Here is a 16,333-nt window from a genome sequence, read left to right on the forward strand (position 1 = left end):
CTCCATCCTTACAGTTCTTTTTATTAGTCTTTAGTATTATGAATAACTAATTCCTGTAATTTATAACTGTTATTGTTTAACATTCCTACGAAAAGTCCTGCATGACAAAAGGGAAGTGTTGCTCCTTGGGTTCACATGCCCCTTCCAAGGATGAATGAACTCTTTTTGAAATGACAAGGAAGTCAAACAGGTGTCAGTCATGAACCAAAGACACAAAAATAATGCTACTAAAAAAAAGTGGTGACAAAATGCAATAGAGAAGAGGATGATTAATATGGCTACAAAGTAGCAAAACAAAAAATGAAGAAAACCATACAACAACAACAAAAACCAACTGCAACATAACACTTCACTAAGATTAGGATTTAATTCCTTTTCAGTCTGCTTCAAAGTGAGGTAAGCACTTATAAAGCAGTGCCAAGTTAGGAGTGGATGATATCTTAAGGTTTTCCTCCTCCTCTTCCCACATCCGTGAGGACTCCCACTCCCCAAAGAGCCCCTAAGTGTCCCCCTGCACTTAGGCCAGCAGACTGAAAGAGGGGGGCTGGATTAGCAGAAAGATTGGTGAGGTAAAATGGCATACTCACAACAAAACTAGAAATTAAATTTAACAAACACAATTTTTAAAAAAACCAAAACGAAACCAACAGAATTCAAAATGATGGCAGATATTTTTAAAATAAATACATTCAGATTTAAATAAAATATCCCATAGTCCTCTCCCACCTCCCTTAAAAAAAAAAGCAAATGCTTGATATGTCACACCATTAAATAGAGTCAATCTTGAAGAAACCCAGCATGCCAGGAGAAATGGCTAAAGGGACCAGCTCTTTTTTGTTTTCTTTAAGAGTTACAAATAAAAGACAGTCATAGCACAGAGAGAGAAAAGAAAGTAACTGTGATGGCCAGGGAGTTAGATAACTACATGCTCCATTTCTCCTCCTCCTCTCCTTCATGACCTGCACTTGTTATTGCTGACAACCTCCCAAAAACACTAAAAATTGCTTTATTTGTCCTTCACATTCTATAACATATCAACCAGTACACACTTGGAAGTGATAAGGAATTCTGGTTTTGATACAAACTGAACACTGCCTTGTGCTCAAGACAATACCTATGTAGATGGACACCCCTGGTGCTTGTAAGCCACTGTTCAAAAGCAGAATTCTCACACTGGAGGACACAGAGGGCTCACAATAGCTCCTACTCAGTGGTGCTGGACAGTCTAACAGCCTCTGCCGACAGAATGGGTACAACAGAACAACAGGAATAGAAACAACAGAAACCAAAAACTGAGGAAAAGTCACTCTCTAGCCTCATAATAGGAACTAAGTTTGATCCCTCGACACATTCACAGCTCTGTACGTGCAGCCCACACCATGCAGGCTGGTGCCCAGAGTGCTGCAGCTCCACAGCTCAGAGCTCTCCACAAAGCAAGGACTCGGATCTGTGTGCCTGCCAGGAAGCACAAGTGTTTGCTTTACACACTGTATCTGCTCAGCTCGTGCTGTGCTTCCTGAGCCCTCTGAGTGAGCAGGAACAGCTCAGCTCTTTCCCAGGCTCCAGGGGCACACGGGGCACCCTGGGCTCAAAGGAGCTGACAGCCAGCCCAGAGCAGCACAGACGGCTTTCCCAAACTGCTCCCCACCTGAACCAGATAATCAGAGTTTGTAAAACGTGGTACCAAGCATTGCATGTAAGGGCACAGATTCACAGACCACAGAGGACTAACACAGTTTCTTGCAACTTAAGTATTTTTTGTTTAAAAACCAGGATCAAGGAAGTTCCAAGTTTCACTACTGACAATGCCTGAGGTTAGACACACTACAGTGAACTGGCCAAGCTCTGGTCCCTATTTCTTTGTTCCTTCCTTCTGCTGGCCATGGAGCCCTTTTTGTACCATGCCTGTGGCAAGCACCTTAATGAGGATGTTGGCTTACAGGGTAAGCAAGGAAGCACAGAAGCATCATCAGGGGAGAGGGAAGCAGCAGAGAGAGGAGCCAAGCCACTAAATAAAATGTTTCTGTTTCTTGTAATGAGAAACGTGCTAGTGAGACTATTACTGAAAAAACAGTGTGAAGAACTACATTTCTTTAATGTAACTTGCTGTCCCTTAAGGGTCTACATCACAGACTGAGGTCTGGTAATGCCATAATTCTTTCTGTTCTCAAAAGCTCAATAATATTCTAAAATACACCAAGGAAACCTGTTTCAGGAATTCAAGCATAGCGCCTGGGGAAAGTGCTGATAAACAGAGTGAATTTCAATGTTGATGACCTTCCACCGTGTAATACTGGCTACAGAGAGTCAACCATAATCTGAGAAGCCAAATCATCTCAGAGAACACTCTTTTTCTCATCAAGAAAGGACCATTCTTCTTTCTCCACATGCCATCTTTTTGCATGCAGTGGATGTTAAACCTGTTTTCAAAAACAACAGATTTCTGGGTTTGGACTGAAAGACTTCCCACCATAGCCAGACTCTCTTCCATGGAAGAAAATAACATGCTACAATTCTGTCTCAGTGACCCTGCAACAGCTAAATAGGGAATTCTATAAAGGTTTAAATTCTGTATACAAACCCCCATTCATTCCAAGCTGCAACAGTCACCTAGATTTACTCACACTGTCGCATCTAAGGGTTATTTTCTCAATTACTACTTAGGTCTTCATTCCAGACACAGGAATTTAAAACTTAATGTTGAACTACACTCATTCTCTGGCAATTCCAATTTATGGACATGGATATTTTGGCCAGACTGACCATCTGTGTAGCACAAGGCAAAGCCATTGCAGTCTGCAGCAAGAGCTGGTCCCTTTTGGCCATTCTCAGAGTAACCTCACCAACCTTCCCACTAAAATGAACCAAGGGGATCGGTCGTAAAACGGGTCGCGCCCATCATTGAAGAGGTCTGATCCCTCCTCAGTCCCAACGTCGGAGCCAGTGTCATCCACAAAGGCCTCATCATCAAAGTCCTCCATCTCATCCTGCTGCTCATCTGCCAGCTCAGTGATGTCGGAGTCGGCCGTGGAGAAAGTGGGGGAGGGCGTGCGATCGGCCAGGCGCTCGTTGACGCAGCCATGGAATATGGGGGAGCTGCACATCAGCGAACGGACACCGATTAACAGGGTCAGCACACAGAACCTCAGCAACAGCGCTTTGCTGCCATCAGCACAGAGACCCCTCAACAACGAGCAACGGCTTCAAACCACCTGGACTGCAACGAAACGGGAGGGAGGGGGCTGCCAACAAAGTCAGGGAAAAGAGTGTCCTTGAACGGAGCAGGAAGCAAATGAAAAAGGAATAGAAACATGGCTGAGCATATAGAACTTGAGAGGACATCCATGTAACAGAGCTACATTTCTTATTTCCAACACAGCAGTTCTGCAAATAAAAATATTGTAAAGGTGCGGCCGACAGCAGGAAATATTAAAGAATCCCATCAGACACTTCCCTATGGTATGAGCAAACTATTTGAATCACACATATGAGAGACTCTGGATCACTTTTCCAGTGTTCTTCGTATTCTTACAGCTCTGCTCCAGTGACTTTAGATGGAACTTAGCCGGTTATATTATTTTAAAATAAATTTGTAACTTACTAAATGCTCACTCAAAGCACATTCTACTACTAGATACCTGAACCGGCAACATTCTAAAGAGCATTTTCTACTCTTAACTGTATTTAAAGTCTATTCCAAATCCCTGAAAGACAAGACCCAGCTGGCCCAGAGGCCACACGGTTAATTCAAGCTGGCAGTGCAGCAGCAGTGAGGCGCTGTCCGTACCTGCCCACGAGCTTGAACCAGTGGAAGCGGTCGTAGAAGGGGTCGCTGCCCGTCATGGAGCCCTCGGGCTCCTCCTGGCTGCCGGAGGCCACTTCCCCCGCCCGGTCGTACATCTCCCGCATCAGCTCCAGCCTCTGCCTGCAGAGACAGCAGCAGCAAAGAGCTCAGAGAGAGGGTTAAGCAGGCAGAGAACACCAAGTGAAGTGTTCACCTCACTGGTTTCACCTGTACCAAGTTACACCTAAGAACAGAGGAGACCATGCCCTAAGTGTGGTGCTTTGCTAATTCCCATAAATGTTAGAGAGTCTCATTGTCAGCTAAGCCCTCTAAGCACAAGGCAAGGTCACTGTAGAAGCTTACATAAATCTTGGATTTCAATACACTTCTAAATATTCCTCTTTCACATCTAATTCTGGCATATTTTTTGCTTCAATTTTTTTATCAGACCATGTTACTGAGTAACTTTGGCAGTTCTTTGCATTCCACTCCAGAAATGTTGGCATTTTGATTCAAAAGTGAACCAATTCCATTATAGACTCTAATTATCCATTTCTTTTCTTGAAGGAAACAAGTGTTTCACACTGCAAGATCCTTTGTCTAGCAGTTATTAGTAGGAAAAAAGTCCTTCAGTCAATATTTAGATAATGGGGGAAAAAATGTCATATTTACATGTGATGAAATAATTTAGATTGCAGTCAGAATTTGTGACAGAATTTGTGTAGCTTCCATAGAAATAAAATCTTCTTTATTTAAGATTTTTATCATAAATTATGTCATATACTTTCAAGTTATATAAAGCAGGTGGCAAGGAAATTATTACAGTGGAAGGACTGAAAAAAGTAATGCATAGAGATGAGCTGTGATGAGTCTTATTACATTCAAAAGATAAAGTCTAACCTCAAATTACAAAAATTAGATGTGAAGCTAAGGTTAGAAGTTGGAGAAAAGTGCACTTGTTCAAACAATCGGAAAAGCTGGTATTTAGAACGTCCCACACCGTCTAGAAAGTTTGGGAGGACACAGAGAAAAAACAGAAACCGATAAGGAACAGCGAGGGGAGAAATTTTTGAGTGAAGTTCCTTGGACACAGGGAATTTTGTTCTCTCATACTACTGACATACTTGAGTTTTTCCAAGGACCAGTAATGCGTGGCTCCGTTCTTCAGGTCCTGCACCTCCACGGCCACCACGGTGCGGGGGCAACGGCCGGCGCTCGCGGCCCTTCTCCGGCTCGGCGGGCAGGAGCTCCGGAGGCAGCGGGGAGTACAGGGTGTCCGTGAGCAGGACAAACTGGAACTGCACCTGCATGTCAGACACAGCACTTTGGTCCTCAGCAGCCAGATGCTGCCGTGGCACGTTCACTCACACAGAAGCCCAAATCAAGGACTCACAATTTTCTGAACCCTTTTACAGCCCAAATTAATAAGCAAGAGACATACAATTACAAGAAACTCAGAGCATTTACAGCAGGATTATACAATCAAAACTGTTGGTTTAGAAAATTCAAAAACTGGCTCTGCATGTCCCTACCTTTTTCTTTAACTCTACGCTGATTGCATTGGCTTCCTTCAGATATACTGCATTTCCCCAGAGCTGGTCCCTCAGTGAAGTGAACTGGTGGAATTTCCACTTCCTGAAAGCCCACTGGGCGAGTTCGTACTCATGGCGTGTCCAGGGCACTGGGAAGGGCAAAGAAAAAGAGAAATCAAACAATGTGGCTTCCTCTCAAAACCATCACATGCGGTATCCAATACTCCTGCTGACTGTGCCATCAAGTTCTCAACACATTTTCTGGAAGAGCAGAAAACAAAACTCTACGTTTTCATTATTCATCATGGAAAAACTGGACTCAAACTTCCTCAACATTAGCAGTGGAGATTAATGATCATGTAAATGAGATTTGAAACAGAGGAAACAAATTTTTTTCTGCTCCTATTATTTTAAGTTATTTGGCAACTATTAAAGCCAAATGCTGAAAGAGTGGAATGAGAGCAAGTATAATGAGAGTAATAAATTATCTACTGTCCAGAAATGGAGTTACACAGACATGTCACAGCATTCTAAGAATTCCTAGCAAGGAGGAAAAGAGAAACTTCAAGATCAAAACAAGGAAACAAAGGCAACAGTGTTATTTTGTTTTAAGACATCTGAGCTCTGCTAGTGCCAGGAAGAGATTCCTTCAGGAGCACCAAATCAAAGCTTGGGGTAAAACTAATCTAGTTTGTGCACCAGTTGTATTAGAAGATGTATGTTTACAGTTCATGTGGAATGTTATTCTATAAATGGGTATTTGAAATCTTGATGCTGAGAGGATTACAGATCAAGAACTTGCAATGTTTTGCAGCTTTCCAAAGCAAGTTTTCTATCACTAGAGATGATACAGCAGCTGTTCCTTTAGACTTGGTTATATCCAAATTATTTTTAGCTTCAAACTCACCTTCTTCCTCCTCCTCCTCCTCCTCCTCTGTTGTTTCAGCTGCCAAGGACCGTGTCTCTACCTGCTTCTGGAGGGCCTGCAGTTTGCTCTCATAGTCCTGTGGGGAGAGAGGAGACGCTGTGTAGGAGGACAGACAAGAGCAGGAGGAAGCTGAGAGACACCGAGAGCTCAGAGCGACAGACACAGATCACACCACACAGACACTTCAGAGGGCTCACAGCTCACACCAGCACTGCACTGTGCAATCTCCCCTGCAAACAGAACACAGAGGCCAGCACAGGATAGAAGAGCTGGTCTCTAAAATCACCACATTTACATGTACACAGTGTGCAGAAGAGGGAAAGCTTTAGGATGTTCTTTTGTGGGGTTTTTGCTAAAGACAGGAAGAAGGGGATTTTATTTGGAGGCTGGCTGCTGCTTTCAGAGAGGTAGAAAAGAAGCAGAAATAGAGAAAAATGCAAAAATAAATTTGAAAGGGGAGGATTATTCACCTTCATTTTCTCAAACAGAAGGATTAACAGCACCACTGATTTGCCTTTTTATACAAAAAAAATTAATTTCAAATATTAGTGGGGGAAGCACTTTGTTTTCAATTAGATTTTCCCCACAGCATGCAAGAACCACTCTCTCACGTGTATTTAAGACATCAGAAGTTAAAATACCACCACGGCCCTGGCAGAGAAGTCTGTGCAGTGGCTTCCCCACGAGGAACACTTCAGCAATAGCTTCTGGTACAACAGCATTTTCTTCCTGTTCAGACCTTATCGTGCCTTGAAACAAATGCTACTTAAACCTAATGAGCCTTTTATTATTTGCTGGCAAGACAAATACAAATTAGAACAGACTCTGTCACTGTGCTCTTGGTCTCAAAGCCTATCCCACTAGGGTATTTTATTTTTTTAAGATAAACCTTTGGCATATTATTACACAAATTAAACTGGTTTCTCAAGATTTTTATACAGGAGTTACAACAACAATTCACTAAGGGTGTTGTTGAGTTCTTAAGAATTCTTGAAGGCACTCATCTTGTATTCCAATCTTCTCTCTTCCACAGTTCCAAATCCTAAAATTCTTCTCCAATGCCCAGTTTGTAATAATATGTTCTTAAGTCCAAGAGCTACAGAATAAAAGCTTTACATTTTCCTCCCATAGCACTTAAGCATCCCACCTAAAGAGCTGCATCACTTATCCACAATATGATGGTGTCAGCTTCAGCCAGGAAGGCTTTAGAAAATTAAAATGCAGCCATCATATGAAGGCCAAAGGAGTTCAATTTTGCTCTCAGGGATATTGAATTTGTAGTATTCAAAATCCTGCACTTTCTAAGGGCACAACTACCATTTGTTAATGCTATTTTCGGAAAATATTACTTATGAACCTGAAAGAATCTGGAAGTGTATCTCCTTTCCAAATAGAGTCTAATTTCTTCTTGAATATTTAATTTGGCTAAAATGCTCCTTCTTAATTTGTTTCTGCTCCATTCACCCTAAATCGGCTACTTACTTACACAGGAAGTAACCTCAGCCCAGCAGCGTAAGTACTGCAAACAAACCAAATACATATCCTTTCTTTTGACATTCATCCTGAAATTCTTAGATTCACCAAAAGTCTATTCTAGACTCCATGAAACCTCTCATGAAGTATCAGACTTATCTACTCTTCTGAAATGCCCAGCATAATCCTGATTTTTTTTTAATATAAAGGCACTTTTTTTATCTATTTCCCTCATTCCATGCAGATAATGCTGTTACATTTGAAAATGAGATAAAACTGGTGAGATGCAAAGTGACACAAATAAGCTTCTCTCATTTGCAAGGAAAGGCAAAATATTTTATTTTCCTGTAGTCTGAAGTCGATAATGTCATTTTGAGCAGCTAAATTGCAGAAATGGAAAGCTCTTCAAGTAGCATTTTAGTAGAATCTTTCCAGATTCTTTTGGAGAAACTGAAAAGCTGGAGAGGGAATGGGGGGTTGGGGGAAACAAAAAAGACCCCAACCCAACCAACAAACCCACACCCCATACGCTCAAAGTAGACAAAGCTTTTTTAAGACCAGACTGGAGCAGTTAAAGCAGAACACTCCACCACAACAACTGAGATGTGATGTCTGCCCAGGTACTGCCATGTGATTCTCCCCTGGATTCAAGGTGCACAGAAAAGTTCATTCCTTTTGCCTTCAATGAGCAAATAAAGGGAGAACAGCCAGCTCTGTGTTTTCTTCCAGAATTTAGATAGACAGCACACAGGATGGTACAATGGGACAGCACTGAAGATGGGAATGGTTTATATTTCCTTGTGCTACAAAAAGCTCTTCTTTTCCTTTATATTGAATTTAAATAAACTGTCTGAGATGGACACAAGCCTGCTTTGCTGCTTTCCACATAACAGCAGAAACACCAGAGTGGATGAACTTACAAGAATCAGACTGAGGAACAATTAAAGAAACCTTTATAACTCTGCTGGAACAAGCCCAACCCCAAGATAAATAAAAGCAGGACAAGCCTGCAGTCAAGTTTCATCTCCATTTCACTGATACAAGTCTGACACTTACAAGAGTATTTCATAGTTTATTGAAAGAGCACTTGTTACAATACAAACCAGTTCTGCTTTTCACAAGGCAGATACTTGCTCTTAAGACAATCCAAAAGAACAGACAGATCTGAAAATCCCATTTAGTTTAAAGGCAGCTCACTGCTTTCTTTACAGTACAAATAGTTACACAGCATAGATTTCTCATGTGGCAGCTCCTGAAGAGATTTAATGGGAAGTATCCAAGAAAAATTTCAACAAAGAACAAGTTTCAACATGTAAAGGACACAGTGAGGAAGATACTGAAACTATGCTGAATGTACTGATAAAAACAGCATCCTCTAATTTGACAGATCCCTAAATTCAGATTGCTTGAGGAAGGATGTTGGAGTCAATCTGAGTGAGGAGCATTAGTGATGTGCATTTAATCCCACCCCCAAGTCCAGTGTCCCAGGGAGTCCTGGAGAAGCCATCCCCAAGGCACAGGTGGATCCAAGCCAGCTGTCAAGGCACAGCAGCACTTGGCAAAGGCAACTGAACTTAGTAAAAGAGCACTTCCACCATGGATGCCACATTTCCATTACCCTGAAAGCCTTTTCACACAGACATCAATAGAAGCAGCTGTCTCACTGTTCATTAACTCCATTAACACAGGATTTGGAGTGAGAGTTGTGTGCATTTCTGAATAGTGCAAGGAGATCCACAGTTCTCACACTGCTTCCCTTATCAGATGAAGCACTGCACTGCAATTCATATCAAATTCTTAAATGTCCTCCTAAAAACCAGGAAAAAAGCTGCTTCCTTGAAGCAGACTGGGCTCCATTCTGACACTGACTGTCCTTTTTCTGCTTTGTCAACTCGTACAGCAGAACAGGCAGGGCTGTTCTTCCAGTGCTGCACTAAAACAGTGGGGTAAGACAGACTGATGGCAACCTACTGCTCACCAGCACCACCCAGGCATTCACAGAGTTCTTTTCTGAGTTTTAAGTGAAGTAAGTTGGCACAAACATTTTAGTGTTTAGCATTAAGGATCAAGCAGCAGGAGTTTTAGCCTCGTGTCAGTACACGCAGTTCCCCATGGACTCAGAAGGACTCTGTGCTCAATCCCGTGGTGACTCCATAGAGGCAGCACAATCCTCCAGAACACGGACAGGAGATGGGATTGCTCTGGTCTCCTGCCACCACCCCCCCGTGCAGGCTGCTATGTCTGCCTCACGTATTCCTAGGGCACTGAGAGCCTTTTCCCAAGCATGCATGTTCAACAGAGTCCAAGCCTTTTTGAGGATATATAAGAACTCATTATGCTTGACATGCACAAAACCAAAGTGCAATGCACTACTAAAACAGGATTCTAAATTAAAAACAACAGCAAAACATTACTTGCAGCCCAAACCTCATTTTGCAATTTGGACTCAAGCTCAAAGCAAGTATTGCTCATCTACAAGCCTTCTGTTCTTTAAGAATCAAGGCATTTTTGGAAGCAATGCTTTATTTCCTTTGTTCAAGTAGGCCAAAGCATGAGACAAATGCAAGTTACAAAGCCAGATCTGGACACAGAACTAAACCTGCCATAAAGGAAAACTCCCAGTTTGTTCTTTTAGGAGTTGGAGGACTGACATTGTATCTCCTTCAGCAGAGGCCACCATCCCATCAGTGATACATGTGCTGAGAATTAAGAGCTGACACTTGATTACTTGATATGTAAATAGCACATGTGTTGCAACAGCACCTACAACACGCCCAGCTGAGGCAGGGGAGAAGTAGGATAGGACAAAAAATACGGAAAATAAGCTTAAGACACTTGCCACTCACCTACAGCTATGCTGAGCCACACACAAGTAACAATTACCAGTAGGGCTTATATTTTATAAAAAAATAAGCAACCTCAAGTAAATTCAGGATACTTGTGCAAAACAGCACAAATACACTGCAAAGCGGACCTACCTTACCAAATGTGGTAGAGCGTCCAATTTTGTTTTTAAAATTTTATTCAAGTTAAATTTAAAAGCAAAATAAGTCCCCAAATATTTCTATTGGCTTACAGTTAAGGCCACGGATTTTCCAAAGAGCAACTTTGTCTTGCACTTTTGGAAACTCAGAAAATAACCCAGCATCATTCAGGTTGGGACTCTCCAATTGCAACAAAACCTCAAAGCCTATTCCTCAATCACTAGTTTTTCAGTAATTTGCTTGGAACAATCTGAAGCAGGAATAGCGAGCCTTTGTGTTATGGCAAATCACCTGCAAGTGCAAACCCCTTCAGAGCAAAATACAAATGAAAGATTTTAACTCGCATTTTGAGTGTGGGGAGAAGGAAAACTGATCTTATTTTCTCCTCAAAGCAACCTTCTCCTTTATTAAATGAGTCTTGAATTCTAGTTTAATCCAAGACCAGAGGCACTAACATGAGGTATCACATTAAGATGAAACAGTTCAATTCTCCCATCTCACAGGAGAATTCAGACAAAAGTAGTGATTTATAAATCTTCCTAAGAATAACTATTTCAAGAACATCTCCCAGACTCATGCCTGAGAAAGCTGAAAACATAAAAGAATTAGCTTTTTGAGTGCACCAGAGTGTTGAAAAATCCTAGTTCCTTTCCACAGTCTCAGTATAATAATTAAAACCTATTATATTTAGAGATACAATGGGAATTAGAAAAAGCTTGTTTCCAAATAATTGCTTCAGCATTATATATATATTCTGACATAAAATTCCATTCAGGCTGGTTTAACTGTCACAGCAATTTCATACCAATATTTATGAACTTAAGCAGAAGGAGAAGAGACATCTACTCAGGGAGCGCGACCCAATATCTCTTCTTAATTTCTTTATAAAAAAGCCAACAACTTTTGGTTTATAGATTATTATTACTATTAAAAATTGAGTTAAGAGTGGAAAATATTGTTCTGAAGAACCAGATCCATTTATAAACAGACGGTCAGTTTCCTTATTGCTAAGAAAAAGGTCACAAGAAACATTCAATGCTAGAAACTAAACTCCTCTTTTGATTGTCTACATAAAACACAGGAGGAAGGTAGCACTTGGTAAGTTCCAGACAATATTTTCAGCATTAGAAAAATACTTCAAGACACACACACACACACAAAAAAACTTGGTAAATGAGCTAGTGGGAAGTTCTCCCCTCCACCTCCCTCCCTCTGAGTCTTCTAGTCTATGAAAAAAGTTCTTACAATTTTTCAGAATATTCTTCCAAGGGATGCTGTTAAAACTGCAAGGAAAGTCACATGCAAAGTGCCCGGGACGCAGGGCCGGAGCCTGGCGCTTGTGCCGGGCCTGTCGGGCTCTGCCGGCCCGAGCCGAGCCGGCCGAGCCGAGCGAGCCGAGCCGCGGGTCCCAGCCGAGCCGCGGGCCCCAGCCGGGGCAGGCGGGCCCGGCCTGCCCGGGCCCTGCTCATACCGCGGTTTCCCTGCCCGCTTTCAGGTTGGGGGCCGAGAACTGGCGCCTCATGCGCGGGGCGCACGAACGGGCCGTGCTGGCCGGGCCGGTCCGTGTGTTCGGGCGCTGCCCTCGGCCCCGGGGCCGCCGTAGGGCTGGCGGTGCTGGTGCAGGTGGCGTTTCTGCTGGAAGCCCTGCGGCTCCGCGCCGTGCAGCGGCTCCGCGCCGTGCAGCGCCTCGGAGGAGCCCGAGGCCTGGCGCCGCAGCCCCTTCTGCGAGCCGCTGTTGAGGGAGTTGCTCCTCCAGCGCGGCTGCGGCTGCTGCTGGCTGCCGGGCTGCGGCGGCGGGCCCAGCTGCTGCCGGTTCACCTGGATGTTATCCTGGCTCCTCTGCGGCCCGTAAAGATTCCACAGCTGCTGCGGATCTTTAGAAGCGGCTTTGCTCTCTTTGTCTTTGCCTTCATCTTTGTTCTTATCGTCTTCTTTCGGAATTCTAACCTCAATAACTTCATCCTCGGTGATGATGATGTGGGTACCTGGACTCCACGAGTTCCTGTGTTTGGGATTGCTTTTGAAAGGAAACCGGGGTTTGCGATTTTCAGGTGGAATAAAGCGATGAGGCATATTCTGTCGACGAAGCTGTTTTGCTATTTCCTGCTGCTGCAGATTTTTAAACCGAATCTGTTCTTGCCTCATCCAACGTAAACGCCCACGTCTGAAAGCTGGATCACCTGCCATTAACTGAGACACACGCTCCTCCTTAGCAAGATCATCATTCTCGCTTCTCTTTGCCTCATCTGTGGGCTTCTTATCCACATCTACTGCACCGGCAGAGTTCGGAGACTTAGCATTAGCTACAGTTGACTGAGCTTTGTCTGGAGACCCTATCAGGGGTAAAACCTTCTCCATTTTTAGCATTTTATTTCTGAGAACTTTGATCTCTTCATCCTTCATGTTGTTCTGCTTCTTCACTTCTTGCAGAATATCTTCCAATTTGTCTATGTGCACCTTTAGGTCGTCCACATCAGTTATTCCTTTACCATTGGCCATTACGTCTTCAATCTTTTCATCTCCAACTCCCACTGTATCCCAGACATCCCGAGCGACAGCTCGCCATGATTCACGCTCATTTGGGTCTTTTTTCCCATACATGGCACAAAGCTCTTTCATTTTAACAATGGCCAGAGCCTCAATCTCCTGCCTACTGTGCCTGAAGTCATTGAGCGCTACCTCATAGCATATCTCCTTCACAGCCTGAATCTTTAGGTCTGAGATGGTGACCCATTTGGAGTCTTTGCTAAGGCGTCGCCGTTGGGGTATCTGGTACATTTTAATAGGTTCTCGTTTCTTCCCACTGCTGGGGAGGCCACACTTTTTTACAATGGTTTGGAGCTTGCTGGGGGGCAGCTTCTCTCTCAGGGAAGTGATCAGTCTCCAACTCTCCTCACACGATCTCTTGTCCGAATCATCCCCACTATCAGAGTCTGCATCCTTTGGAAAAACAAAAATCAAGAAGTGGCCCCAAAATAACCAAAATTAAAATTGTAAGAAAATGGAAAAGCTAAACAAGAAGTAGCAGGCAAAGAAAACTAAATCAAAAATCAAAATAGAACAAGTGATAAGGAGGTCCCTGAAGACTGAGCGTTAGGGCATTAAAATGCATCTTCAAGAGTCATGGACTGTCAAATTGGAGCTCTTCACTAAATAAAGATTAACATTATATTTAAATCTTGTCATCTCATAATAGCTGATAATCTGAACTCTTCCCTCCCAAACCCTTCCAAAGTCTTTAAATAGACCGACTAAAACCAAGTTCCTGGTTTTAAATCTTAGGACCAAGTGTAAACTGCACTTCACACATGCTACAAAGACATGCAAATCCCCACCACACACATTTGCCTTGGTGACTGCTGTTGCTTCTTTCAGCAAATCCTCCCCAGGAAGGTGAGCACAACAGCCATAGAAGATGTCATGAGCAGCCAGAGTAAGTCGGGTTAACACTGGTTAGTAACGTTGCACGTGGTTGCAGGGATGCTCAAGTTTAGAATCCATTTCACTACAATAGCAGCCAGAGAAGTGTTAGACGATAAGAAAAAATGAAACAGAAGCAGCCGAAAGGTTCAATGTTAAAAGGACTGTAAGTGCCACTATGACAGACGAAGACAGTGGTTCATACTCCAAGACTTGCTACAAGCTAGAAGGATATCCAGAATCAGAGTTTCAGAGGTGGGTTGTGGTTTGTTTGTTTGACTTTTTTTTTCCATTTGGCACCTTGTTGCTTAGTTTAAAGAAAAAAAAAACCATTATCAGTCTTGTCTGTCCGAAGAATGAGTTTCAGCAGAATGCAGAGTAATGACTTTCTGGTTTTAATTGTTTTAATACAAATTTTCTATGTGATATCCTTGGTTTGTCTTCTTTTCAAAACCTAGAGCCTGGAGCTTCCATGCACTTGCTAACCATTACGTGCTTTGCTTCTTCATTACAAGTTTTCCACCTTTTGCTAAATGATTTTTAATGAGCAGTGCCTTGGGTTTCCATATGCTAGGAATGTCTGTTCAGATAAACTGCCACCCCAAGTTAAGGATATCCATCATTGCTTACTGCAACCAGGAATTAAAATAGACCACTTTTCTTTAAAGGCCGATTAAGACATCTCTTTAACAAGCAAGAAGTCCTGTGTATTACTGTGATCCAAACACCTTCAACACAGCTGTCAGTGTCTAATGCAGCTCTAGCTAACATCCCTGTTTTCCACGTCGAGATTTGTAACAGATGAGAAACCAGGAACAGTAACAGCCACTTACTCTAAAACCAAAGGAAACCCAGGTCATTGAGCCAGCACCAGATTCACATTATTGAGCTTCTTGTGACTTAATGTAGTTTTAAGAACAGTACTAGAGAACCAACTTCTAGTTTAGGTCAAAATGTAAGCAAAACACTGGTTTAGAAACTCTTTGTGAATTTACAGCTGACAAAAGTTGTGGCCTAAGGAAACAGCATCTAGCAAACTGCACACTGCAGTGGAAACCAAGGGTTCCCTGGAGGAAGCCCCAGTGTAGTTGGGCCACTCAGGGATACAACCAGGAAGGCAAAACATGAACTACTCCAACATTAAGTCACAAGTTCCACGGGACTCTGATAGTTACAAAACTACCACAGAACTACTTATGGGTAAAGCATGTCTTCGTATCAAAAGATGATGAAGAGACACTTGAGTCATGGCCCTGTGTGCACTCAGAGGTTACCCAGACCAATTAGTGCAGCTATAATCAAAATTCCAATACCAACTGGCCACTGCAGAGGCATTATGACCATTTTAGCTCTATTACATACATTTTCACAATCAACTTGTAAAATGGAGAACAACTACTTCTATTCCCTAGTAATACTAGCAAGGCAAAGGTATTTTAGTTGGCAATTTTGAGGGACAAGAGCTATTGTTTATTTTTTTGTACAGTACATCTAACAAATAAACATCCAGACTGGTTGGAATCTCAGCATAAATAAAAAACAATTTGGTAAACAGGATTAAGTAGCTTCTTACATCTGAGATTATATTCCAGTTTAGACCAAGACTATTTATATCTCAATATCAGTCTTACACAGCAGTAAGTTAGAGAACCTGATACTGCAGCTGGCTATGGCAGCCATGGAAACACTTTCCAGGTACACAAGCTGAAATGCACTCCCAGATTTCCCACTCATCATTCAGCTACGGCTGCATGGATGCACTAATCCTGTCCACCCCAGGCTCTGCACACAGCAACACAGAAATCATGAGCTGTGTCAGCAAGCTCTGCTGTCACCTGAAATATTCTTATGGAGCACTATGATAAGCAGGATACTGCTCCCTGACCAAGGATCTCATCTAATATGATCCCTTACAACTAGGACAGGAGTCCTTCAGGAACTGCTGAGGCATGTAGGGTGGCATTCCACCTGTGTTCCACTAACTGAAACCAGCAAGAACAAAACAAACTTGAAGAAACCAGCATCTTTATTATATTAACCACTCCACTCTCTAAAGAATTTTCCCTTAATCTGAAGTATTTGGGGAAATAAATTCCCTTCACAACATTTGATAAATGCAGCCTTATTGGAATCAACTTCCCAGACAGCCAATTTCACATCTTTAATTCATACAATAGCTTAGCTTGTGCCAGTCAGCTAAAATTTAGGGGAG

The 16,333-nt window shown here is 42.6% G+C and overlaps 1 protein-coding gene across 1 annotated transcript in view; it reads right to left on the bottom strand.

Annotated features, from left to right (window-relative positions):
- KIF1B (kinesin family member 1B) overlaps window positions 1–16,333 on the bottom strand; it is a 77,521-nt gene that overhangs the window by 24,667 nt on the left and 36,521 nt on the right. The window contains 6 exon segments of the mRNA XM_030963772.1: window positions 2,848–3,096; window positions 3,788–3,925; window positions 4,909–4,985; window positions 4,987–5,088; window positions 5,317–5,465; window positions 6,224–6,320. Coding sequence (XP_030819632.1) covers window positions 2,848–3,096; window positions 3,788–3,925; window positions 4,909–4,985; window positions 4,987–5,088; window positions 5,317–5,465; window positions 6,224–6,320 — 812 coding nt within the window.

Source organism: Camarhynchus parvulus, chromosome 21 (genome assembly GCF_901933205.1).
Source record: "Camarhynchus parvulus chromosome 21, STF_HiC, whole genome shotgun sequence".
Classification (NCBI taxonomy): domain Eukaryota; kingdom Metazoa; phylum Chordata; class Aves; order Passeriformes; family Thraupidae; genus Camarhynchus; species Camarhynchus parvulus.